The 27864-nt window shown below is 31.9% G+C and overlaps 1 protein-coding gene and 1 pseudogene across 2 annotated transcripts; both read right to left on the bottom strand.

Moving 5' to 3' along the window:
• Positions 1–1274: 1274 nt before the first annotated feature.
• LOC146903112 (uncharacterized) lies at positions 1275–4555 on the bottom strand (annotated as a pseudogene).
• A 6693-nt stretch (positions 4556–11248) lies between these two features.
• On the bottom strand, positions 11249–26894 carry LOC146903113 (uncharacterized). 2 transcript variants are annotated; one of them, XM_085736217.1, is made up of 33 exons: positions 26616–26894; positions 25674–25827; positions 21884–21966; positions 21730–21789; positions 21341–21506; positions 21153–21237; positions 20865–20950; positions 20364–20485; positions 20220–20279; positions 19436–19561; positions 19070–19352; positions 18882–18981; positions 18639–18795; positions 17914–18057; positions 17757–17825; positions 17341–17484; positions 17209–17260; positions 16780–16859; positions 16596–16661; positions 16309–16474; positions 16112–16205; positions 15120–15205; positions 14682–14800; positions 14535–14594; positions 13831–13956; positions 13465–13747; positions 13273–13372; positions 13026–13182; positions 12597–12740; positions 12442–12510; positions 12006–12149; positions 11865–11926; positions 11249–11746 (listed from the first exon to the last, which is right to left on the bottom strand). In XM_085736217.1, exons 3-32 carry the CDS (start codon positions 21932–21934, stop codon positions 11873–11875), a joined length of 3453 nt encoding a protein of 1150 aa, XP_085592343.1. In that variant the 5' UTR covers positions 21935–21966; positions 25674–25827; positions 26616–26894; the 3' UTR covers positions 11249–11746; positions 11865–11872. The 2 variants fall into 2 exon arrangements, with proteins under 2 accessions (XP_085592343.1, XP_085592342.1); XM_085736216.1 differs by lacking the exons at positions 25674–25827; positions 26616–26894 and having other exon boundaries at positions 21884–22936.
• Positions 26895–27864: the final 970 nt, after the last annotated feature.

Consider the following 27864-nt stretch of genomic DNA (forward strand, 5'->3'; position numbering starts at 1 on the left):
TAGTTACCTCTTAACCAAACTTCGAATCGTTTGAGTTCTTTCTCCTAAAAACCGGAGGTAACACAAAAAAAAATCTCTATCTAAAAAAAAGTTTATCCTTGAGTAATATAGTTGTTTGAACTGCACTACATCTATTTCTTATCCATATTAATAAACATCGTTTGTCATTTTCACCTATATATTAAGAAGAATAATGCAATTTATTTATAATATATATATTCATAAACTATTCTTTAGTCAATGTTTTAAGTCAAACAACAATATAAATTATTGTCAAATCAGGAAATACATAAAAAATTATCATTATATTTTGAAAAATAAATGTATCTAGTATTCTTTTTAAAAAAAAAACTTATATTCATAATTAAAATCAAGAGAATAAAAGACATTCTAATCCCTAATAAACTCAAATCCTATGCCAAGGGTTCATCGTTTTCTTTTCAATTAAATCACATTAATAAACGGGAAAAAATGTTTTTCTAATACTAAATAATTACGAAATTTTATTATCAGTAAAAAATCATTCTTAATCAACACGGTGTTGGAAGAATTGTTGACATAACTCTCTAGATAAAGAACTTGATTTTGATTTTTAAAGTCCTACATTTGGAAGGCAATTTACACTGCATGAAAAATGATGGGTTTAAATAAGTTTTCGGTCTCTATAAATATATCATATTTTGTTTTTAATTCATTTAAACAATAATGATTCTTTAAATGTTTTCAATCAACATTTTTTACCTCTGTTTTTAAGTCAATTTATGTGTATCATGCAAAATTTTAAAAAAAATTCTGTTGTCATGTTTAGTGCTACAAATGATGAATTATAGGAATATCTCTTGTAAAAGTTTAGAATCTTTTAACAAATGATGAATTAAATATGAATTTGTAAGTTTTTGACATTTAAAAATTCATATTTTGTTAAAACTATAAATTTTTGTGTGAAAGATTCTTATAATATTTTAAACTTGCCTAAAAACTCATTTAGAAATGATTCTTATAATCTCTTAAACTTGCGTGTTTTTTTTTTTTTTAGGCAAAAGAAAAATATATTAAATAAAAAGCAAAAAGATACAGAGACTGGGGGGACATTAGACCTGACCCAGATAAACCCAAAACGGGAATACATTGTTTGCTTTACAACAGATCAAGTGGATCAATCCTAAACTATCCTAACAAAAATCACAAATCACGGACGCAACCCAGCGAACCCGCGTACGGGTGCGAAACCAAGTTACAAAAAAATGTGAGAAGTGAACATTTGCATAGAACAGTTAGGATTTATATTCAGCGAATGGATTGACCGCCAACACGGTGCAAAATCCAAGTGCCAACAGCTCCCTGGACACAGCAGCAAGCATGAATGCTCTTTCGAGCGTAGACGCGTAAGAACTCAGATCGAGGGATGAGTCCAATACGTTAGTAACAGACCCTTTCGGGTTAATAATCCAACAACCCTTCTGGGTAATAGAACCAGAACACAAGACCCTTTCGGGTTTATGAAACCGAACCACCGTCACATCTGATGACACCCAAAGCCTATGTTCAACAATAACTGAAACACAAAAAATTAAAAACAACACAAAAAAATTTTGATCTTGTTCCGTTAAAATGTGACCATATGTTCCGTTAAAATGTCACATAGACTAAAAAGTGTGATTTTATTTTGTAGGGACTAAAAACAAAACTGTGAATATTTATTGGGACTAAAAACTTAATTAACCCTTAAATATATTAAATATCAAAATTGTACATTGATATGTGTGAAGCACTCAACTAAGTAAATTATTTTGGGATGAAGGGAATAATATTTTTCTTAAATAAAAGTAAGTACACAAAATAGAATCAAGTTGTTGGTATTCGAACTCTGAATTTCTAGTTTATTTATTTTAGAAAAATGTCAACGAGTGTCTCAGGTGCATTGGTTAAGGAAGACAAAAAAAAATTAATTGAAAACGATAATTTTTTGATTTTTGAGGAATTGACAGCATAACTTCCAATGCAATACTTCCTCCGGTCAAGAAAATTTTCAAAACTTTTTTTGGTCCTATTTATAAGAAAATGTCACAACTTTTAAGGTGTAGTTATTGCTTAAAAGACTTTTTTATCCCATTTAATATTTGTCTTTTGAATATTGGTGGGTGTATTTACTGTTTCACAATTATTTATGAGGGTATATTTGTAAATATATTCAAAAAATTACATTAATTAATCAATGCATTGGTTTTGATGTTTTTTTGGTTTTAAGGATCGAATGGAATACTACTACTCCCTCCGTCACATTTATAAACATATATTTATTTTTCACATTTATTGAATAACTGATATATTTGAATTATATTATAGTTCAAATACATTAATTATTCAATGAATATGAAGAAAAAAAACATTGATTATGTGATCGAAGGGAGTATATTTAATTTTTTATCCACTGCTCTAAAAACATTGGTTAACATGACTTTTTATTTTAAAGGGTGATTTTCTAGCAAATAAGAGTATTTTAAAAAAAATCAAAATTTGGGATCCGTTTTGACCTTGATATTTTAAATTTTTGTTTTTTTTTTTTTGTACTTTTACTGTAAGTTTTACGTATTTCTTTTTTTCCTATAACGATTGGTCTAAGGATGATCTTGTTGGTCGACAATCCAATCAAGGGCTGCCCCACCCAAGAATGGATCCGCAAATTGCAATAGGTGGTCCGTGGTTGTCCTTTTGAGTCTCGATTTTTTTTTCAAAAGTCAGAGAGTTCCATGATTTTTATAAACAATTTTCTCCCATTTTTACCACTCACACGAAAAAAAGAAGAAGTGATATTTGAACAATTATTCTGTGACAATTTTTATTACAATTTTCTTTCTCATAGTTACGTTGTATTTTTATTTTCTCTCTCTTTATTATTTTGATTTTTGTGTCTAATACTCAAATTCTTTCACATAAAAATTGGTTGTTCAAATAACACTCTTGAACAGGGGCGGATCTAGACATTTGGTATATGTGGGGATAAAATTTCGGAAAAAACAATAATGCAAACTACTCCCTCCGTTTCAAAATGAGTGTCGCTTTAGGCTTTGACACACAGATTAAGAAATAGAATGAAATAATCATTGGATACAACGCTTTTACTAAACAGTCCTTACTTTATTAGATAAAGACAAACTTAAAGTTGCATTGAAAATTGTGTGAGAAAAAAGTTTGAGAGGGTAAAGTTGGAAAAAAAATTAAAGTTGTATTGGAAATGTAAAGCGACATTCATTTTGAAACAAATTTTTTAGGCTAAAGTGACACTCATTTTGAAACGGATGGAGTATATTAAAAAGGGCAAAACTTACTTACAGTGCCTTATATCCATTTGTTGAAAATGAGCTAAAATGACATCATTACTAATTGTTAAAAGAACATCTCTTTCTATATAAGTTACAAAACGGTCATTTAGCCACCGATCACCCACTTATTTGTTTCCACAAGTTTTGCACAAAGATCTGAAAGTTCTTTCAACTTAGCAAATTTTGGGTCAGATTGAACATTTATACCATAATTCTTAAGTTGATAACGTGACGCCACTTTCGGCACATCTATAAATTATTTGGATAAAACTCAGTCATAATCAATGATTTGTTGACATCAAAAGTTGCAAATGACTTTGCGGGACTCAAACATGAAACACATCGTAAAAGTTCAACATTTTCTTCACCAAACCTAGCATTGAGCTCTTACAACTGCAAATCTAAAACACTAAACAAATAATCATTCTTATAATGTTGCAAGCTAGAAACACTAGAAGTTGAAGAATGTTATCTAGATTTTTTCCTTTGCGCATACGGTGCATCCATATCAGGCAAATCAATATATCATGCTTATTGCTAATTTTAATAACTTTAGATATAAGTTCTTCTCATTCCTCATTTTTTGTAATAGTTTTCTGGTATCATTGACAAGTAACAAAACATTCAAAAGATCTTATTTTTAACATGTATTTTATTTATTTATAAAAAAATAATATGGGAAAATTGCATGTGGGGCTTTAGCCCCACATAGTCCTCAAGTGCATCTGTCCCTGCTCCTGAAAATAAAAAAGGTCATGCTAACAAACATTCAAGTGTCTTGAAAAAGGGTTTAGATCCTTTCCCGTGAAATATCCTTCATTCAAGTTTTAATATTAAATTTTTTTTTTTAATATTACAAGGAGTACAAAGGGAGAGGGTACTCGAACCCTTACAATGATAATCTTAGGAACATTGCATACAATCTATGGGATTAAGTGTTAGGTCATAAGGGGGTCTGAGGGACCATCACATCAGGCCTCGAACAATCATACAAGTGACATAGACACCACACTTAAGGCATTAGGTTTATGAGTTTTCTCACTAATTTCCTCCTCGAGTGTGAGTCCATTCATTCTTAATGGATACGACGCATGTCCCCTCAAATGAAAGCTTTTTCATCCACTTATACATGTACCGTCGTTGCCGCACTCAATGGAAGATGTCACCTGAATACCCTTGCTCAGGAAGACTTTCAACACAAGGAGTTGGTCGAACCTCGACTCTGATACCATTGTTAGGTCACGAGGGGTCATGGGGGATCATCACATCGGGTCTTGACAATAGTACAAGTGAAAGAGACATCACACTTTTACCCAAAACCTTAAGGCATTAGGTTTATGGTCCTCTCACTAATCTCTCCCTCAAGTGTGAGTCCATCTATTCACATGGGTATGTCCCCTCTAACAGAAGTTTTTTCATCAACGTCAATTTGCACTGTCATTGCCGCATTCAACGGGACATGTCGCTTAAAACCCTTAGTCATGAAGACTTTCGACACAAGAGTCGGTCGAACCATTGTCGAACCTATACCATTGTTAGGTCATGAATGAGTTCAGGGAGATCATCACTTCGGGTCTTGAACAATCATATAGGTGACCAAAGTGATGATCTCTAACTTATATAATTTTTGCCATAATTAGTTAGGTTAATGGGTCCTCTAACTTATATAATTTTTGACATTCACCTTTCCATTTGATGTGAGACATATTACTCACCCTATATACCACCGTTAAAATACCAATAAAAAAAATACAATGCTTAAATTTTTCTATTGCTATTTGGTGCCCAACAAATACAAGTCCACGCCTTGCTAACCAAATGTCCTTAAAAAAAAAACCTTGCTAATCGAAGGAAAATTGAAAAACAAAGACTAAATTACACCATAAGTCTTTTAAGTTATTTAATTATAACAAGTTGATACTTTAATTTTTTTCGTGCCACTTATGTCCTTTAAGCTTCTTTCGTATCACTTAACCTCAAATAACTTATCTAGTACTTCCTCCGTCCCTCAATAATTGATCTACTTGACCATTTCACACAGATTAAGAAAAGTGTAAAGATGAAAGAAAGAGAATGTGATTTTTACTGAATTGCCCTTGTTATTATTTTTAAACTTTCACTTTATCTTGTATATTTTTGCGTCATTTCTCTTGTGTTGTTGTCCGTTTTGGGGTGGTTTTTAAAGGGGTTTTTGCTCGAGCCACGATATATACGGCAACCGATTTCCCCTTCTTTGTTTTTTTCTCCTCCCGAGCTTATTAGTGCGCCTTGCATGGGCTCGTTGGTTAATAATATTTTGCCAATTCAAAAAAAAAAGTAATGATTACTTTCTTTGTTCCACTACAAACTTTTACATGGAGACCACAAAAAGTATTTATAAGGGGTAAATTTGTCAAATCCTGCTTAAAAATCTGAGAAGGTCAAGTATTGTGGGACATATATTTTTTCCAAACATGTCAAGTATTGAGGGACGGAGGGAGTACTTTCTAAATTGGTATAGTTAAATAATTCAAAAGACCTAAATGGTATGCAAAAAACTTAAAAAACCTAAATGATAAAAAAAAACTTGAAAACTTAAATGTTACAAAGAAACTTAAAAAGACCAACTTTTTTTTTTTCTGAGAGCTTAAAAAAGACCAACTTGTTCCAACTAAATGGTGTAATTTAAACGATGAGATCATTTAGCCAAAAACAAATGTTCCGAATGCAAAACTTTGTGGATATGTGATGGTGGCCCCCTTCTTGAATAATTCATCTGTTGTTGTCATCAGTTATGTGAATGTCAACCAAAATTAACCACTTTTGATGACACATAATTCAGCAACAGTTACAAATTTACAATTATGATCAAAATCAAACGGTTATAATGATTTGACCATTGTGGTTGATTCCATTATTATAAATGCAAAGTAAAATATATCAAATTAAGAGTGATGAAAATAATATTAATTAGAGTTATGATTAAAAAAAGTAATTAATGTTATATTTCAAAGTGAAATGAGTCCAATTTTTTTTACAAATGACTTGGTTATTTTAGAACGAACATGGTATAATTTCATTCAATCGATCTTACAAATATTTCATTGAGAAGGAGAACATTTTAATTTCTTTTCTCCAAGAGCCAGAAACGCTAAACAGATATCGAACTTTCGGACTCTATTATGTCACGTTCATGTTTCTTTATTTTTTGCTTTGCCTTAGTGGGAATGACCAAACCCTATAGACTATAGTTTTTGCTTTATGGCTCTACTTGGGTTTGTTTCACCTAAATTTTAGGGTTTTTATGTCTCCTATATAGTTTTTGTCACGCCAATTGTTTATTTTAGCTTCATTGTATCTCAATATCATCCCTTTCACCTTATTCTTCTGTCCACCTTTCTCAAACAAATACCTTAACCTAAATTTTCAGTTATTATAAATAATAACATTTGTGACATCCCTCTCAGCCAGATTCAAGTTTCCTTACTTGAATGATAGTGTACCTGCATGATGATCTCAAAAGTAGAAGGCAAATCGGGTCTTGAATGGTGCAAATCAACTGGTCATTCACCGTCGGAATGTAAAATGATGCAATATCTTCTAAAAATTGCTCAAAAGTCAAAATTGAAAGAGAAATAATTTGCAATGGAAAGTTGGAAAAAAAAAAGCAAAATTAAATAATTCATCCATTAACTTAATTTTAAGTGATACTTTTGTTTTATATCTTTTTCTTTTTCCAATTTAATCATTTATGCAATAAAATATCAACATTGTTATCTTTTTTTATAAAAAAAAAATCAAAAACTAAAAAAAACTTATCAAAACTCATCAAACCCAAAACTTCATCATAGAAACATCGAAACCTAGATTTCATTTAAAAAATCCAATAAAAATGATACAATATTGACACTTTATAACATAAATGATAAATCGGAAAAAAGAGATAAATGACGAGAGTGTTATCTAAAATTAAGTTAAGGGACGAGTTGTGTAAATTTGCCAAAAAAATCTCCCTTAAAGTGTGACAAATGATTGAGTTTTGTGAGGTAACATAATTTTAGAGGGAAATTTAAACACTTCAATACAAATTACTCTTGTGGGGATAACAAACTTGGAAAATTTCCAATATGAACGATTTTTATGAGGTATTTTGTACAAGTTTACGAGGTATTTTGTTAGTTTTTTTTTTTTAATAGAAATTGTTAAAGTTAATTTTTGGAAATTTCAAATACCACCTAAAAAAATTCTTAGAAATTATGGTTTCTCAAAACTACTTTAAACAAACAATGTTGTCTCTGGCGTTGGAACTTAACTATAGGCAGTTTTATTAATGAGTTTTGCTAGCAACACTCTCTTTTGGATACTCTCTCTAATACTCACTCTCTTATAGGTTTAAATCATTGTGGGTCTACACTTTGAAAATAGAACCAACAAAAAGTGGTGGGATATGTAATGATTTCATTCAATAAAAGAGTGAGTGGTAGAGAGAGTGTTCAAAAGTGAGTGTTGCTAGCATCCCTCTTTATTAATATTCCCAACAAAAATAAAGAATGAAAGAGAAAGGAAAACCTAAAAGGAATTGTTGCCTCTAAAAAACAAAGCACGTCCAATAGTTAGGAATCTAAGGTGATTGTGTACGCACTAATTTCCTTTTCTACACCTATCCCCCATTGGAGTCATGTCATTGCCCTCTTTGGATTTTAGAAGATTCCAACATTACGGTATGGAACTATAAATGGTTTATAATTTAGGATATAGGAAAAGAAATTGAGGCCAAAGAAAAGTAAGATGTAGTAGTTGAAGATAATCGGTTTTCTATTAATTTGATACTTTGAATATCTACGAATTTGAAAATTTTGCGGAAAGTGAGAAGCAAATAGCATCTACTTTTCCAAGTGGCCATATTCTTCTCTCATATTTTTTTTTTCCAAAGCTCAATAATAACGCCATTTAGATAAACCACTACCCAAATCCATATTCCTTTTCTCCTACTTTCTACTAGACCACTCAATTTGTATGAAGCAATGCCAAAACCCATGATCAACATCCATTGAAGCACAACTAGATACAACTAGCTATCATTGTGGATATAGGGTCCACTTGATTTTCAACCCTAGGAATAATTGTGATAATGTGTCAAATGGTATATATGATTTATTGAATCCAATCATAAATTCAACAGATGTACAATGACATTAAAAGCATAGGAAAAATGCCATCTAATTATAGTCAAAAGAAAAATTAATTAAATCAAGTAAAATTTTACCCTTCCATTATGGCGGCCTAATCATGTTTTCCTTACTTTTTTGCATCTCGCGGAAACTCGTGCGAAAAACTTGAAATGGATTTTTTTTTGTGGTGGCCGGGGTTCGAACCCCGGACCTTGCATATTTTATGCATTATGCATTGTCCATACCAACTGAGCTAAGCTCACGAGGACCTTAAAATGGATTATATGATTAAACAAAAAGATTGAGTGATTTCTTCAAAAGAAAAAAAAAGATTGAGTGATATATAAGACTTGAAGAATGAATATCTTTAAGAGTTTAACGGTTATGCGTTAACTATATAAATTATTTTTAAGTAGTCGTCCAACGGAAATCCATCATCTTGTCATCTACGCTTATTTTATAGTAATTGTTTTATAGAGATAATTATGAAATAATATATTTTTATTAGACTAAAATTAGTTTATACTAAAGATTTATATCATTCTTTTTATTTATTTTTAACTTGTAGTCTTATATAATTTAGTCAAGAAAAAAAGAAAATCTAGCAGTCTTATAAAGTTTAAAATGAATAGAATAAAACGTGGGGGTAGTTTTAAAAAATTATATTTCTTGGTAGTTGGATAAAAAAAAAAAATTACTAGGAGAAATACACAAAATATTAGGTGGGGGAGGTGAGAGAGAAAAATAGGAAAGGTTTAGGGTTATGTGGGGAAGATGACATGGTAGTTTGACAATTGACCGGCCACATGTGCATGATTATGTGGACTTTATTACAAGACATTTCAACCCTTCCACGTTAGTACTTTCGTATCTTTGATGAAGAACTAGAATTTCACATCAAGTTTGCTAATTTTACACAGACCAAAAATATTATATATCGTTGTTATTGTTTCGATCATCATGGTATAATCCAATCATAAATTGAAGAGTATTACTTTTCCCACCCTATAGGTTTCTCGCGCGCCCTGCGTTTTTTCCAAAAATGCCCTTGTGCATTCCAGATTTTAAAATCCGGACAGTTCTTATGTATAATCAACCATCAGACTCTCTCACATTTCAGCAGTTTTGAGTTTTGCTTTTAAAAACAACAAAAAAACTAAGTAAAAATGCTAAAAACCTGTCAAATAAAATCATAAAAATATAAAAATAGCACCAAAAAATTCTAAAAATCAAATAAAATTAATACAAATTTTTTCGGATTTTTCTGAGAATATGAAAAATTAAAAAAATTAAAAATGGGTCTAAACGATGGAATTTTGGATTTTGAGGGGCGGAGTCCCGTAGGAAGTCCCTTCTATGGGAGTCATGGTTCTTGAATTTTTTCTGATTTTCTGAGAAAGTTTCGGAGCAATCCGATCAAGTAGCCCGAAAACTCTATTTTTGACTAAGAACAGGTAACAATGACCCAAAAACAGAAGGATGAGAGTTAGGAAGATTAATATTGTCTCTAAAATGACTATCCATGTTACAAACATGTTTAGAACTTGTGCTGATACAGTTCGGATTATATAATCCGAACTGTTTTACCTTAAAAAAGGGTGTTTAAGGGGTTTCCGGATTATGTAATCCGGAAACATCATGTAACGAGCCCTATTTTTTGAAGTTTCCGGATTACAAAATCCGGAAAAATCCGTAACTCCATTTTTCACCCTATAACAAAGGAAAACACCATTCCGGATTATGAAATCCGGAAACCTCAAGGGCATTTTTGGAAAAAAAACGCAGGGCGCGCGAGAAACATGTAGGGTGGGAAAAGTAATACTCTAAATTGAATCGATGTACAACGACATTATACGGAAAAGAAAGGAGTGGCAGTTGAACCTGTCATGAGCCAAGGCATACATTTTATTCATTGTAGTCAAAAGAAAAAATGTCAATAGATTTTATCATTATATGAACTCATTTTCCATGAGCTTGTCCTATACAAAACTATGGTGATCAAGTTTAACATATACTATTTGACCAAATTTTTGGACTGACGAAGAAACACATGAAGTAACAATGAATCGATATTTTAGGAGTACAAGAGATGAAGACGTCGCATCTCATTATTTAAATTGGACCTTGATTCTTATACGATAGAGTTAACAGATAAATTGATCATTACCATTAAAAACATCGATCAAAATAGCCATTTATTTTAATGAATCGACCAATACATACCCAAAATTTTAAAATATCACTCAAAACGGTTCAAGTTAACAAAAATAAGAAGCTAGTTTTAACTAAGGCTTATAATTTGGAGAATCAATTTGTTAATTTAAGCTAGTTTTAACTAAGGCTTATAATTTGGAGAATCAATTTGTTAATTTATTTGATACAAATTGTTAGCATGGGAATACTTCACCAACCACAAATCAGAATTTTTCATTATTTGACTACAATAAACGGGAGACCGCTGACTGGACCTTATGAGCACCAAGGACAATAGAGTATGCGTAATTATCTTTGTTACTCTTACCATTCAATGATTCAACCATTCCTTACCTTAGTAGTACCTCTCATTCATATTTGCATTTGTAGGTTCCCTAATTGATTCAGAGTTTTCACATCGTGTCAACTTGCTTTAAAGTTATTGACTCAAAAAGTATTGGCCACCTAGTAATTTCTGCCGGAAGAATAATAGTGTGAAACATTCTCTCAATTTTAAAAACTTAAATAGAATGAAATTCATGTATGAAAAGAAATAAAAATCGGTGAATGACCTCATGTCAATTTCAAAAGAACAAACATACCTATAATCATTTGTTTATTTACAAAGAATGACCATTTTGGTCAAGAAAGAATATTAACCCAAGGTACTAAGAACATAAATCGAACCAAAGGCACCCATTAACAATACCAATATTAACATATTCACCTCTTTGAAGAAAGAACCGAAAGTAGCTATTTGAACTAGTCGGTGAGAGGTTGGGTAGTTCAACTTTTTTGAGTTAAGGGAAAAATAGTTGAAGGTCTTGTATTCAAATTTCAAACACGAATGAAGTGTAGTAAATATTAATCTAACAAACTAACCGCTAACACTTGTTGAAAAAAAACTATTTGAACCGGACTTGTGTGCAATATACTAAGTAACTATCCTACTGTCCACTGTTTTAGTCCCAAGAAAACATAAATTGTTCACTGTTTATTTGCTTTTAAAAAAAAAAAATGGTGATCCCAAAATATTTCCATATGATTTGGTTTTCTGATCATCTTGAATTCCTCAAGTTCCTGAAATCAAATGTAGGGAAAATATCAACCTTGCAGGCTCGAAGTAAAAAAAAAAAGGATTCTATATAGTGAAGAAGACCAACACGAGCAACATATCTAAACAATCATTTTTCTTCACCTTAATTTTCAATGAAAAGAAGGTACATCTTGAGGTTTCATAGCAGGGAAGAGAAGAACTTCCTGTAACCCAAAAGGAACCAAGAATGTAAGAATTTACAAACACAAAATTGAACACGAAAGAATGAGAAAGAGCAAGAACCTTGATATTCTGTGAATCAGTCAGTATCATTGTCAACCGATCAATGCCCAAACCCCAACCACCAGTTGGCGGCAAACCATACTCCAGAGCAGTACAAAAACCTTCATCCAAGGCCATTGCTTCATCATCACCTGATTGTCGATCCTGACATGCACGAAAACATAAACCAACCCGTTATTAAAACTGTCGGTGTATACATATTAAATCCTAACTTACATGCATTGTAAGTATACAATTTTTTTACGCATGCATCTAATCACAACGTATAAATATTTTTGGAAATTGTTTTAGAACTAAAATAGCAAAAGTGATATCATATAACGATTTGTTTGGATGCAAATGAAAAAAAAAACATTACATAGTCACTATATCTTAAAAACAATATCAAACAATGAGAGCGCATAATTAATTTAGTACGCGAATCTTTACATCATACCTTGAGTTGTTCAGCAAATCTCTGACGTTGCACTACTGGATCATTCAATTCAGTATATGCATTGCAAAGCTGAAAATTAACAGAAAAACAGTGACAAGAATAAAAACGTTGTTAACTTGCTTTTAATAATAATCACCTGAGTTTCATTAACTTACTTCATGCTTATTCACGAACAATTCAAAACGTTCGGTCAGGCCTGGTTTTAATCTGTGCCACTTTGCCAAAGGACTCATGATCTCGGGATGATTTATGATGAATGTAGGATTGACACATGTTTCTTCCAAAAAGTGGCCTACAAGCTGCAATGTGACCAAACTTAGAATCATTAACCACAGCTTATTAATCAAATGACTAATATTGTGAGTTAAGAATGTTCCATATTTCTATGCAAAGCAGATCAGATCACATTTTCATCCAATTTCTGAACTTTTTTTTATGTTTAATATCTGTTGAGCAACTGCAAGCCATGCCAACAAATTTTTTTGCTAAAATTTGAAAAGAGGTTACAACCTTTTTTTGAATAAGAACAAAAATTTGAAAACAAAGCATATTATAGGCCAACAAAGAAACAGATTGTACATTACTTTATCCAACAACCGAGCAGTGGTTTGAGGGGGAGCGCATTTGATGTCAAACTTCAAGCATGCATTCTTCAGATATTGATTAGCTTCCTCACTGGCCAAGTCCTTGGGAATAGTAAGTCCTGCCATACTCTCTAGTTTCTCAATCATATCAATCCTCCTGTAAAATTAAAAATACAAATGAGTCATGCCAAAATACAACAGATTTTATAATCACAGTTGATGAGTGACAAATTTGCATGCACTGCACCTGAAGGGTGGAGTGAAGTCTATTTCAATAGGATCTTTATCAACCCCATTTGCATGATATTTGATTTTATAGCTTCCCTTTGTGAGTTCGTGAACCATACCTATTTGAAATTTGCCACATAATGAGATTAATAACATGGCCTGAAGAAGATAAAATCAAATATAGCAATCAATAGGCCTTAATAATTCTTACCACTCAACATTTTCTCTGTTATCTTCATTAGGTCATCATAGTCCATGTAAGCCATATAAAACTCACATGTAGTGAACTCAGGATTGTGTGTCATGTCTATACCCTCATTTCTAAATTGTTTACCAATTTCATAAACACGTTCCATCCCACCAACAACCAGCTGCTTGAGATAAAGTTCTGGAGCAATTCTCATGAATAACTTCAAGTCAAGTTCATTGTGGTGAGTTACAAATGGGCGAGCTGCTGCTCCACCGGCAATCGTGTTCATCATAGGTGTTTCAACCTGAAAGTAGTTAAAAGAATAGGTAAAGGGAATGGAAGATAGTATAAGCAACTGGCATCAGAATACTTGGACAGAGAACAAACCTCCATGAAATGAAGGCCAGCAAGGAATCTTCGGATGTAAGAAATGATATTACTTCTAGTTTTGAATATTTCTCGAATCTCTGAATTCAATATCAAATCCAAAAAGCGTAAACGATATCTTGTTTCCTATAAAGATAATTACGTTGCAATAAGAAAAAAGACTACTGTTAATAGATGAGCGATAGGTGATTTAATCTATAGAAAGAAAAAGAACAAAGGATGCATGAAATCCCTATTCCCCAACTTCACATCTCAGATAAGAACACACTATTCTTACAAATAGAATGCTTTCACAGCTTAAGCCATAATGGATGGTGAGACGAAAGGTCCATGCTGTTGATTAATAATCAAGATTTTCTTTGTTCAATTTTGAATAGAAATCAACATGCAAATTTTAGCAAACAGAAATTGAAAAAGGAAAATCCTAATATAATATCAAGCAGGTGTATGGCCTAGTTTGAACTCAAACATCAAATTTTACTTAAATAGATCCATATGTGCATGAATAACAATAACTTCATTTTTGCAACACAATTAGAAAAGTGAATGCTAATCATACTACATAATAGTGAGAGAAATGCAGTACTGAATGCTATTGCACCCTAACATTTTCTCAGTAACATGTGTTTCCATTTAATTACAATCTGCTTGAAAATAAACCCCAGTGAAAGAAAATATCCAAGTACTTTCAAGACTAATAATACCTGATCCTTTAAAATGTATTTTTCAGGGCTTCTGGTACTTCCTGGTACCCATTGATTTCCCTACAGATAAATAATAAAATAAGGATGTAACTATGTATGAATGTCAAGTATCAACTAGTATCAAACACCAAGAGAAATTATGTTCACCATCAAATTTGCATTATTGGCAGCAGCAGCAGACTTTTGGTTGGGCATCAAGTGCAGACAATGAGACAGCACTATAAAAGTCTTGGGGAAAATGCTAAGCTCTCCTGTCTTACTTTTCCCTGGAAAATCGGACAAGGGAATAACAGGCTTAAAACATATACAGAAGCACTTTAGACGATAAAGTACCGTTGATCAGAAAATCAACTGTTTAGATTGTGCTAAAATACAAGCACATATAAAACAAACTATGAAGATCTTAAAATCTAATCATTGATTTTTCAATTCATAGTTTTAAACTTATAATGGCATATTATCACACACACCCCTCACTTAAGAGGAGTCAAATCCAATAAAGACAACTCAAAAAGGGAAATGAAATAAATAAGAGAGAACATATTTGACTATTTAAGAAAACTAAAACTTGGTAACATCTCAAACCTGGAAATCCAGTGACACCAACAATGTCACCTCGCTTCACATTAGAATGGAATTTGCCAAATTCAACCTCATTCAAGTCAGATTTTCTGCATCCCAGAGATATAACTTGTTTTAGTTTTGTGCAATAAAAAAAAAAAGAAGGTAATGTCAAACATCAAAGTAAGAAGGAAAAGGGATACTACACCGTATAGCTCTATCCCTAAAACTTATTTTTCATCTTACACAAAACACATAGTTGAATAGAAACAGAACATTGTGAACAATATGATAATTGTTCTTATCATGATGTCTAGTTGTATGACAGGATTTGTATATCCTTCAATTTGAAATGCATTAATTTGTCTTGTTTTAATCACACATTTCTCAATTATGGTGATGTTTAGTGAGACAGGAGTTTTTCTTCAAATTGTAAAACTTTAGACATGATATTTTGTCTTGCCACGTTTTTACTTCAAGTCGACTAATGAAAACTGAGGTACAACTGCTGCATTTTTGCAAATTGGTACCTGATGTACTTAAACAAAGTGCTTAAATTTGAAATTTCATTTATACCTCGATGTCATAGGCCAGATTTTTATCTAAAGGGAAGGGAGGTTAGCAACCATTGGTTTTCTTTTCCCATCTAATGAACAGAATCATAAAATAATAACCATTGAATGAACAATAGAACACATGAACCACTGGAAATTATTATAAGCAATTCAATCAACTAGGGGTGACAACTTTAATTTTCTTGTACAAGCTGCTTGATCAATAAATTTTTGATATATTGCATCAGCCACTCAAAATAACAATTCAATCAGAAACTGAATCCAGATCATATATAGGGGGCGACAAGCTACACTGTTTATTTAGGTATACAGGCTACACTAAAAAAAAATGACAACATAAGAACGATTATCGTATCGATGACAATAGTCTGTTTCTATTTAAAAACATTTTCAGAATGGACGTTTTGGTATGTTATAGATCAAAATAGCAACGTAACGTACCTAACATCAGCCATAACCTGGACCTTGAAGGCACCACCATGCAAGTCATAAAAGAAAAGCTTTTTACCCGACTTGCGTTTGTGCATAATTCGGCCTAATACGCAGAAAGACAATTAGCATCAACATACAGCAAGAATACAAGAGATCACAAACTAAAAAAAAAATAAAAAATCAAATAGAAATTGGCGACTACTAACCAGCCAAAGAAATAGACACATCTTCAAGGTGCTCCCCATTGCTTAAACCTCCATATCTATCAATGTATTGAACAATAGGCATAGAGACGGAGAATTTGTGTGGATAGGGGTTAATCCCTTCTGTCTTCAGTGCAGCAAGATACTTAAGCCTATTCTCACGGTACTCCTACAGTTAAATTAAAACAGGTAGGAAAAACAAAGTTCAATCAATCAAATAGTATATCATTAGTCGGAGAGAAATCACAATTTGAAATCATTGCAATGACAAAAAGAGGAACCATACATACCTTTGGGTCCATATCTTCATCAGCAGCTGCAGGTCTGTTAGGTCCAGCAGGTTGAATTTCAGCAGCCTAAATATCAAAAACAAAATAAAATAGCATTCATGATACATCGATAATCCTAACAATCTTAATCAGTAACTAATCCTAATCAAAGGAAATGAAGATTGAGAATGGGAAAGAGAGTAACCTGTCTGTCCCGTTCACTCGTCAATGCACTGCTTACGCTCTTGGTGGTTTCCAGAGATGTAGGCTTTGACGAAATAGCTTCTATTATCAACCAATTCAAATGAGACAAAGCAATTAAAACTACAGATTATGATTTTGCAGCGTCCTTCAATTCCCTCCCTCTATGTTGTGCTAAATGTAACTGATTCCTTTTATTGTTGGCTGATAACTTATTCCAAATATATGCATATAAAAAAAGAAACTTGGTATGCACGTTTTAGCTCTTTTTTCAAATATATATGGCTAGGGGTAGGAATAGTAAAGAAACTCAGAATTATTTTAAATGGATATATAGTTAAGAAGACCAACATGAGCAACATATCTAAACAAACATTTTTCTTCACCTTAATTTTCAATTAAAAAAAAAGGTGAACGCATGTACAATACAAACCTTTGATTGAAGGTACATCTTGAGGTTTCATGGCAGGGAAGAGAAGAACTTCCTGTAACCCAAAAGGAACCAAGAATGTAAGAATTTACAAAAACAAAATTAAACATGCAGAGAATGAGAAAGACCAAGAACCTTGATATTCTGCGAATCAGTCAGGATCATTGTCAACCGATCAATACCCAAACCCCAACCAGCAGTTGGCGGCAAACCATACTCCAGAGCAGTAATGTATGTTTCATCTAAGAGCATTGCTTCATCATCACCCAATTGCCGATCCTGATATGCAGAGAAGCATAGACCAATTAGTTATTTTTACTTTGAATCAAAAAAAGATTTAATTCGTGTGCATTGTAGTGTACAATATTTTACACATGCAACCAATCACAGCGTATAGATATTTTTAGAAATATTTTAAGAACTAAATAGCAAAGTAATGTCATATAGTGATTTGATGGGATGCATGTGTAAAAAAAAACATTGTCCACACATCTCTTAAAAAAACAATTAGAGCATATAATTAGTTTAGTAAGCTAATCTTTAGATCATACCTTGAGTTGTTCGGCAAATCTCTGACGTTGCACTACAGGATCATTCAATTCAGTATATGCATTGCAAAGCTGAAAGTTAACAGAAAAACAGTTACAAGAATAAAAAAGTTGTTAACTTGCTTTTACTAATAATAATCACCTGAGTTCATGAACTTACTTTAAGCTTATTAACAATCAACTCAAAACGTTCTGTCAGGCCTGGTTTCAATCTGTGCCACTTTGCCAAAGGGCTCATGATCTCGGGATGATTTATGATGAATGTAGGATTGATACATGTTTCTTCCAAAAAGTGGCCTACAAGCTGCAATGTGACCAAAATAGCATCATAAATAACAGCTTATTGATCAAATGACTAAATATGTGAGCATTTAACGACCTAGCCAACACCCCTGATTAATTTCCATGAGAACAGACGCAGGTAAAAAAGACAACTGAAGAATAGAGTGACCATATCAGCAACCAATAACCACTATTTGAAGCCATATGCCACGAAGATCACAATTCTAACTTTTTTTATAGGAGAAAGACCTCATATCCAGAAAATAGAGTTATATCAGTTGCTGAACGGTTATCTGTTGTATGAGATAGAGTAAAAATGCACGTAATTTTTTAACCCCCCACCACCAAAACGAAAAAAACGAGTGTCCCAGATTTCTATGCTAAGCAGATAAGACCATATTTTAATCCAATATCTGAACCTTTTCTTATTAACAGAATATATGAACTTTTATGTTCATATCTGTTGATCAACTGCAAACCAGGCAAATTAATTTTTTGCTCGATTTCAAGAAGAGAAAAGAGGTTACAACCTGCTTTTGAATAAAAACAAAATTTGAAAATAAAGCATATTACAGGCCAACAAAGAAACAGATCGTGAATTACTTTATCCAACAACCGAGCAGTTGTTTGAGGGGGAGCGCATTTGATGTCATACTTCAAGCATGCATTCCTCAGATATTGATTAGCTTCCTCACTGGCCAAGTCCTTGGGAATACTAAGTCCTGACATACTCTCTAGTTCCTCAATCATATAAATCCTCCTGTAAAATTAAAAATCCAAATGAGTTATGAAAAAATATAATAGATTTTATAATCTCAATTGATGAGTGACAAATTTAGACTGCACCTGAAGGGTGGAGTGAAGTCTATTTCAATAGGATCTTTATCAACCCCATTTGCATGATACTTGATTTTATAGCTTCCATTTGTAAGTTCCTGAACCAAACCTATTGAAATTTGCCACATCATGAGATTAACAACACATGAAGAAGATAAATTCAAATATAGCAACCAATAGACCTTAATAATTCTTACCACTCAACATTTTCTCTGTTATCGCCATTAGGTCGTCGTAGTCATTATAAGCCATATAAAACTCACAGGTAGTGAACTCTGGATTATGTGTAAGGTCTATATCCTCATTTCTAAATTGTTTGCCAATTTCATAAACACGTTCCATCCCACCAACAACCAGCTGCTTGAGATAAAGTTCTGGAGCAATTCTCATGAATAACTTCATGTCAAGATCATTGTGGTGAGTTACAAATGGACGAGCTGCTGCTCCACCGGCAATCTTGTTCATCATAGGTGTTTCAACCTGAAAGTAGTGAAAAGAATAGGTAAAGGGAATGGAAGATAGTATAAGCAACTGGCATCAGAATACTTGGACAGAGAACAAACCTCCATAAAATCAAGGTCATCAAGGTGCCTCTGGATGTAAGAAATGATTTTATTTCTAGTGTGGAATATTTCTTGAATATCTGAATTCAATATCAAATCCAAATGGCGTAAACGATATCTTGTTTCCTATACAAGACAATTACGTTGAAATAAGAAAAGAAACCACTATTAATAGAAAGAAAAAGAACAAAGGATACATCAAATCCCTTCTCCCCAACTTCACATCTCAGATCAGAACACACCATATTCTTATTTTTATAAAGAGAATGCTTGTGCAGCTTAAGTCATAATGGATGGTGAGGCAAAAGATTCATGATTTTGATTAATAATTAAGGTTTTCTTTGTTCAATTTTGAATAGAAATCAATGTGCAAACTTTAGCAAACAGAAAATTGGAAAGGGAAAATCCTAATATAATATCAAGCAGGTGCATGGCCTAGTGTAAGCTTAAACATCAAATTTCACTTAAATATATTCTTATGGTTATGAATAACAGCAGCTTTATCTTTGCAAAGTAATTAGAAAAATGAATGCCAATCATACAACAAAATAGTGATAGAAAATGCCTAATAATTGTCTATATCAATCCATTTCTAACCCCCACCCCTAGCCATAAAAAAAAGGATGGTATACTGCATTTTCTCAGTAAAACATGTTACCATTTTATTGCCATCTGCTTGAAAATAAATCCCAAAAAAATGAGATAGTATACGCTAAAGAATATTTTTATAAACAAACAACAGCAATGAAAGAAATAATCAAAGTACTTTTCATACTAATAATACCTGATCCTTCAAAATGTATGTTTCAGGATTCCTGGTACTTCCTGGTACCCACAGATTTCTCTACAGATAAATAATGAAATAAGGATGTCACTACGTATGAATATCAATGTAGCATTATCAAACACCAAAAGAAATTATGTTCACCGTCAAATTTGCATTATTGGCAGCAGCAGCAGCAGACTTTTGATTGGGTATGAAGTGCAGACAATGAGACAGAACGGTAAAGGTCTTCGGGAAAATACTAAGTTCTCCTTCCTCGCTTTTCCCTGGACAATTGAACAAGGGAATAACAGGCTTAAAATGTATACAGACAGAAAGAAAGAAAGAAAGAAAGAAAGAAAGACGGATTTGGCTCCTATAATGAGGGGGGGTACACTTTAGAGCATTAAGTGCCGTTGATCGTAAAATCAACTGTTACGATTGTGCTAAAATACAAGCACGTATATAACAAACTATGAAGAACTTAAAATCTAACCATTGATTTTCCAATACGTAGTTATTAACTTATAATGTCATACTATCACACTCACACCCCTCACTTTAGAGGAGTCAAATCCAAGAAAGACAGCTCAAAAAGGGAAATGAAATAAGAAGAAAGAACATATTTGATTATTTAAGCAACTAAAACATTGTAACATCTTAAACCTGGAAATCCAATGACACCAACAGTGTCACCTCGTTCCACAGTAGAATGGAATTTGCAAAATTCAACCTCATCCAAGTCGGATATCCTGCATCCCGGGGATAAAACTTGTTTTAGTTGTGGAATAAAAAAAGAAAATGTAGTATAGGTTCTATTTAAGAAGGTAAAAAAATTAGATTTTTGAAAAGGCAATAGAAGCAAGTTGAAAAACCATCCAACTGCTACAAAGTTAGTCAAACATCAAGCTAAGAAGCCAAAGGGATGCCACAGAACGTGGCAACATAATGTACCGTGCATCAGCAATAACCTTGACGCCACCCTTGAGGTCATAAAAGACAAGCTTTGCATCCGAAGAGTCTTTGTTCATAATTCGGCCTAACACGCAGAAAGACAATTACCATCAACATATACAGTAAGTCAGCAACAACACAAGAGACCACAAACAAAAACGTTGAAATAGAAACTGGAGACTACAAACCAGCCAAAGACACAGACACGTCTTCAAGGTGTTCTCCATTACTTAACCCTTGATATGTATCAATGTATTGAAGAATAGTCATAGAAACAGAGAATTTGTGTGGATAGGGGTTATTCCCTTTTGTCTTCTGTGAAGCAAGATAACTAAGCCTGGTCTCAGTGTATTGCTGCAGTTAAAATAATCATGTGGAAGAAAAATAAGTTTAATCAATCAAATAGCATTGTTTTTAAATAGAACCTATTATTCTAAGATACGTTATTTAGTACAAATTGTAGTCAATTGGTGGCTATAGCAGCAGCGCTCTTGTGTAGTGGAATTTGAACAAGTCGCTATTTTCCGCGATTGGTGAGAGAGAAATCTGCAGTGACAAAAATAAGATGCGTGCATACCTTTGGATCGATGATATCTTCATCAGCAGAGGCAGGTCTTCTTTTAGGTCGAGCAGCAGCCTGAAAATAAAAAACAAAATAAAATTGCATTCGAAAATAGCACGATGATGATGATGATGATGATGATCAAACCTTAATGCAAGCAGGTACTTACAGTGTCGGCAGTTGCCGGAGGTTTAGGTTCGGACGAAGTAGCTTCTTCCATGGTTGTGTTACCTGATCAACTGGCTTCTTCTTCTGCTCTATGTAGAAAATATAGGTTTGGTATATATATGTGACGCGCGAGACTTGGGATGCACGGTTTAGTTAACTTTCAATTTCAGAATAAATTGTTTACTTTACAGTCACACACAACCTATACTCTCTATTCCTTGTTATAAGTTTTTCTTACTTTTGTTTTAAAGTTATCTTTGTAGATTTTATTTTTTAAAAGAATCTTCTTAGATTTTTGAAAATATATGTTCCAAATTTATTATATTTTATTTTATTTTTAATTTTTTTAAGGAAAATTTATTAAATTTCCTTACTGAGAAGGGAGAGGACTCTTATATCAACAACAAAAAAAAAGACCAAGCATATATTTTAACTTACTGATTAATCCTCCTCTAAAAAAAAACTTACTAATCTTCCTCTAAAAAACAAAACTGATTAATCTTACCAAAGCAAAGTAAACAATATCAATTCTTTCGGCGATTGCCTTTCCGCAAGACGTTCTTTCATAAATTCTAAAAAACTTGTTATAATTACTAGCGGAAAGATGGGCATGCTCGTCTGTTCGTTTTTCTAATGCACTAACGCAAGTGATTATATTATAATGTTTGTGTGTATAATTTTGATTAAAATTTTTAAATTTTAAAATATTAATGGAAATTATTGATATATTGATCTATAAACAAAATATTGTCAAGGCATATAACAAAATTATTTTTGAACTCAACATATTTTAGTTTGTCGGCATATAAAATAAGATCATTTATTGTTTATTCTAATCAATCAATAGTATATATATAAAGTAAGGTTTTTTATGCCACGTGTCACTTCCACATTCATTCTCAATATTTTTATTATTTTTTATATTTTTAAAAACCAATATTTTATTTAACATAAATATCTCAACAAACTTTTGATCTTATGCACCCAGTATTTTCTTTAAATTTTTATTGAATTTCTAATATTTTATGTAGCAGAAATATCTCAGCAAACTACACATCAATCAATCAATCAATAGTATATATATATATATATATATATATATATATATATATATATATAAAGTAAGGTTTTTTTATGCCACGTGTCACTTCCACGTTTATTCTCAATATTTTTATATTTTTTCTATATTTTATTTGACGTCTTATTTGACATAAAAATCTCAGCAAACTTTTGATCTTATCCACTAAATATTTTATTTAATTTTATATTTAATTCCTAATATTTTGTGTAGCCAAAATATCTCAACAAACTATATATAATACTTTCAATACTATCCATTAAATCTTCCTTTATTTTTTTCTTTCTTTTTTTTAGGAAAAGAAGTTTCAATTAGTTTTTTTCATTGAGGAAAAAAAGGCTTCGATTTGTTTTTTTTTTTTAACTATAAATAAAGGAGAATTTTTTAATCACGTAAACACATATTTTGAGCGGAAACTGAAACTCAAACCTTCTTTTGATCTAAGCTTTTTCTTTCTTCAGGTTTGACAAACACCTATACTATTGTTTCTTTTTCTTATGCTTAGATTTTTATTTTTATATATAATATGAGAGGGAACTAACACCTACGAGTGAATTTACCGATTGTTTTTTTTTCTTTCAAATCCTTGAACTATTGTTGCTGGCATCCATTACAAACACCTACGAGTTTCAGGTCCTTGAACTAACACCTATACTATTGTTTCTGTTTCAAGTCCTTGTACTAACACCTATACTATTTTTTTTTCCTTTTCGTTTCAACAGTAGCGTTTTAATATTATTAATCACCTATACTATTTTTTCAGGTCCTTTTCGTTTTAATATTATTAATCAGTAGCGTTTTGATTTTAATAATAATATTTCAGGCCCTGAAATATTTTTATTTAATTTTATATTTAATTCCTAATATTTTATGTAGCCAAAATGTCTCAACAAACTATATATAATACTTTCAATACTATCCGTTAAATATTTCTTTTTTGTAGGAAAAGAAGTTTCAATTATTTACTATCTCTTTTAGCACCATATTATTCAATTAGTTTTTTTCATTGAGGAAAAAAAGGTTTCGGTTTGTTTTTTTTAAACTATAAATAAAGAAGAATTTTTTGATCACGTAATCACATATTTTGAGTAGAAACTAAAACTCAAACCTTCTTTTGATCTAAGCTTTTTCTTTCTCCAGGTTTGACAAACACCTATACTATTGTTTCTTTTACTTTTAATTATGCTTAGATTTTTATTTTTATATATAATATAAAAGGGAACGAACACCTACGAGTGAGTTTACTGATTGTTTTTTTTTCCCAGGTCCTTGAACTATTGTTTTTGGCATCCATTACAAACACCTACGAGTTTCAGGTGCTTGAACTAACACCTATACTATTGTTTCTGTTTCACGTCCTTGAACTAACACCTATACTATTTTTTTTTCTCTTTTCGATTCAACAATAGCGTTTTAATATTATTAATCACCTATATTATTATCACATATACTATTTTTTCAAGTCCTTCAATTTGTTTATTTGTTTTTAGGAAAAGAAGCTTCAATTAGTTATTACTAATCTTTTAGCACTATATCATTCAATTAGTTTTTATATTTGAGGAAAAAAAAGGTTCGATTAATTTTTTTTTTGATAAAAAAAGGTTCGATTAGTTATTATGTTATCTTTTAGCAGCATATTCTAATGCAAATGCTAACTATAAATAAATTAATTTTCATTAATCACATATTTACATATTTTGAGCACAAGGAGAAACCACAAACCTTCTTTTCATCTAACATTTTTTCTTCTTCAGGTTTGCCAAACACCAATTTTATTATTTCTCATACATATATATATATATATATATATATATATATATATATATATATATATTTCAATCACTTTCTTCCCTTTCAATCGATTTTTCTCTCTCATACGCATGGACCACGAAACAAACCCATGACCACATGTTTAAAGGGACCCAAAACTCTTACCACTTGGACTAATTCATTATTGATTTTGTTACACTTTTTATTCTTGCATTGACATTCATCTCATCATTTATATTTATTTTTATGATATTATTATAATTTTAAATTTAAATAAATTCAATCTAATATACTGACACGTGTATTCGTGCACACAAACTTATAAAACTTATTTAATATCTAACCCGGGCAACGCCGGCCCTCTAAACTAGTAGTAATTACTAACATCATAACATAAATGTATAAATGACATGTTATGTAAAAGAAACGTTGCTATGATTACGATAAAAGAATATCTTTAAAAACTACATTTTTCGTAAAGTCTCCATCTTCTCCTTCTATTCTCCATCTTCTCCTACATTTTTCGTAAACTCCTCTTGATAAATTTACATATAATTTATCATGGCTGAAAACATGCCGTAGAAGATAGATTCCGACATTGGGAATAGTCTGCCCTTGTGACTTATTTATGTTAATAGCAAAACTTAGTCTAACGGAAAAATGTTTTCTACTAAGCACCTGAACTCACATTTATTTTTAATTTAATTTTGGGCAAGAATGCTCTTTTTCCAGCATTACTTCCTGTTAGGATTTCCATATCCACCATATTCTTAAATAAACCACGACATAACAATCGTGTTCCATTACACAAGACATACCTAGGGTCTATGTTTCGCAACAACATCAAAGGCAGTGGCGGAGCCAGACAAAAATGTTTGGGGTGGCCGCTATAAAAAATAAAATAAAATATATAAACCACATTGTATGCATAACTTCTATTAACCTTTGAAGGACGAGGCTCATTTTCTCCAATTCTTGGATTCTCACAAACTTGTTCAGGTTCGGATGAAGACATCATAACTTCTTCATCTCTTTCAATATCAACGGCCTTTCTCTTGTAAAATGAATCGACTTTTTGACTCTTCATCTTGTAATTTCTGTTGCAAAGAAACATAATTATCAACACAAAAAAAAAAGTAAAAAAATACCTTGTAAGTGCAAATTGGATGGTAGCCTTTAGGACATTGTTAATTCTATGTACAACATTACAAATTGGATGGTATCCTTTAGGACATTGCTAATTCTATGTACAACATTAGATACAGGCCAGAGAGAATATTCCACAATTAAGAGGTGCAGTGAAGGTGTTCAAGTTAAAAATAGCCAAATGAATGAGTATTGTACTCAACTTCAAACTTCAAAGTTAGTTTGGGTAGGACACTTCTTCTAACAGTGGCAGCAGTAAAATGTGGATATGACAATGAATATTGAATTGAACATTAATTGTTGCTTCAAATAACTTATAAGACACTATGGAATCTAGCTAGCAACACTACGGGCTCCCAAACAAATTAGAAACTACTAAAAGTGACCAGGATTTGGAATTTTAGTGGTATCAGAAACGTCTATATTCCTAAGCCATAGTATGAATGTTACTACTTTGAGTATCAAACCAAGCTTCATCATTATTCATTAATATGTGAAATGAAAGATACTAAAATTATACAATCTTTAGACTTAATCTATTTTCTAGCAACATTCCCAGGCAATTATATCCTCAATCAATATTTAAGCAGCAAGTATTATTCACAGAACTCAAAAATCAACAATCCCCTTTTGTATTGATTAGGGTTATGAGAAAATTGAATTTGAAAACCAAATAAAAAATCAAATTCATTAAATAACAAAAAGAAATCAAAGAATCAGAGATACATGATACACTTACAGTTTTTTTAACAGTTTAGGGCTTGTAGAAAGATTGAGACAAATGAAGAATCAGAGTAAGAGATCGATGCTGAGAGAGGAGATGGATGCTTTGAGTTCGATGAAGAGTTCGCCGGTCGCAGACAGATTAACGGTGGGTGAGGGTGAGTGATGTTGCCGGCTTGCCGCTGGTGGGTGGGTGGGTGATGGGTGGGGACGTGGGGTGAGTGATGCCTTTCTTATTCTTTCCCGTTCTGTAGAAGAAAATAGGAATGAGAGGGAGAGAGTTGGTGAGTGGCATGGTTGTAATATTAAAATTAAGCCAAGGGTATTATAGTAATTTCACAAAAATAATGGGTAGGCCATGGCCAGTCCCCGTCCTCACGTGGCTCCGCCACTGATCAAAGGTGCACCTTTTTTTACCTTTAAAATATGTGGTGGGATACTTCCTTAAGCAATTGAGTTTAGGAATTCCGGTTGATATAAGTTATGAGTATCCCATTCAACCTCGTCAAATGACAACAAATTATGTTCTTCTCCTGAAAACTAATTGATAATTAATATTTAATATAGTCCTAACAAATCTTTTTCTAAAATATTTTTAGTCCTAATCTTTTTTTAGAGGATTTAAAGTCCAATCTTTAACATTATTTTTTTGCTCACGTTTGTTACTAATCTTTTTTTTAGAGGATTTAAAGTCCAATCTTTAACATTATATTTTTCTCACGTTTGTTACTAATATTTTTTTCAGAAGATTTAAAGTTCAATCTTTAACATTATTTTTTGCTCACGTTTGTTGCTAATTTATTTTTAGAGTATTTAAAGTCCAGTCTTTAATATTATTATTTTTTGCTCACGTTTGTTACTAATATTTTTTTTAGAGGATTTAAAGTCCAATCTTTAACAATATTTTTTGCTCACGTTTGTTACGTACTAATCTTTTTTTAGAGGATTTAAAGTCGAATTTGTAACAATATTTTTTGCTCACATTTGTTACTAACCTTTTTTTTAGAGGATTTAAAGGTCAATCTTTACCATTATTTTTTGCTCACGTTTGTTACAATTGATCAAAGGCTAAGAAAGAGTAACTTATATTAATAAAATAATATGAAAATACTGTTTTTTGTGGAAGTAATAAAATAATGCGGAAATACTGTTTTTTGTGGAAGGGATGTGAAAATACTTGGCAATCTTTGTCGGCTGTATTGAGGGGAACAACACAGATGTACAACATAAAATCGGCTGATAAAAAAGTAATATGAGTTTTTGTT

Source organism: Medicago sativa, chromosome 8 (genome assembly GCF_051527215.1).
Source record: "Medicago sativa cultivar Bolivia chromosome 8, Bolivia_mono, whole genome shotgun sequence".
In the NCBI taxonomy this organism is placed as follows: Eukaryota; Viridiplantae; Streptophyta; class Magnoliopsida; order Fabales; family Fabaceae; genus Medicago; species Medicago sativa.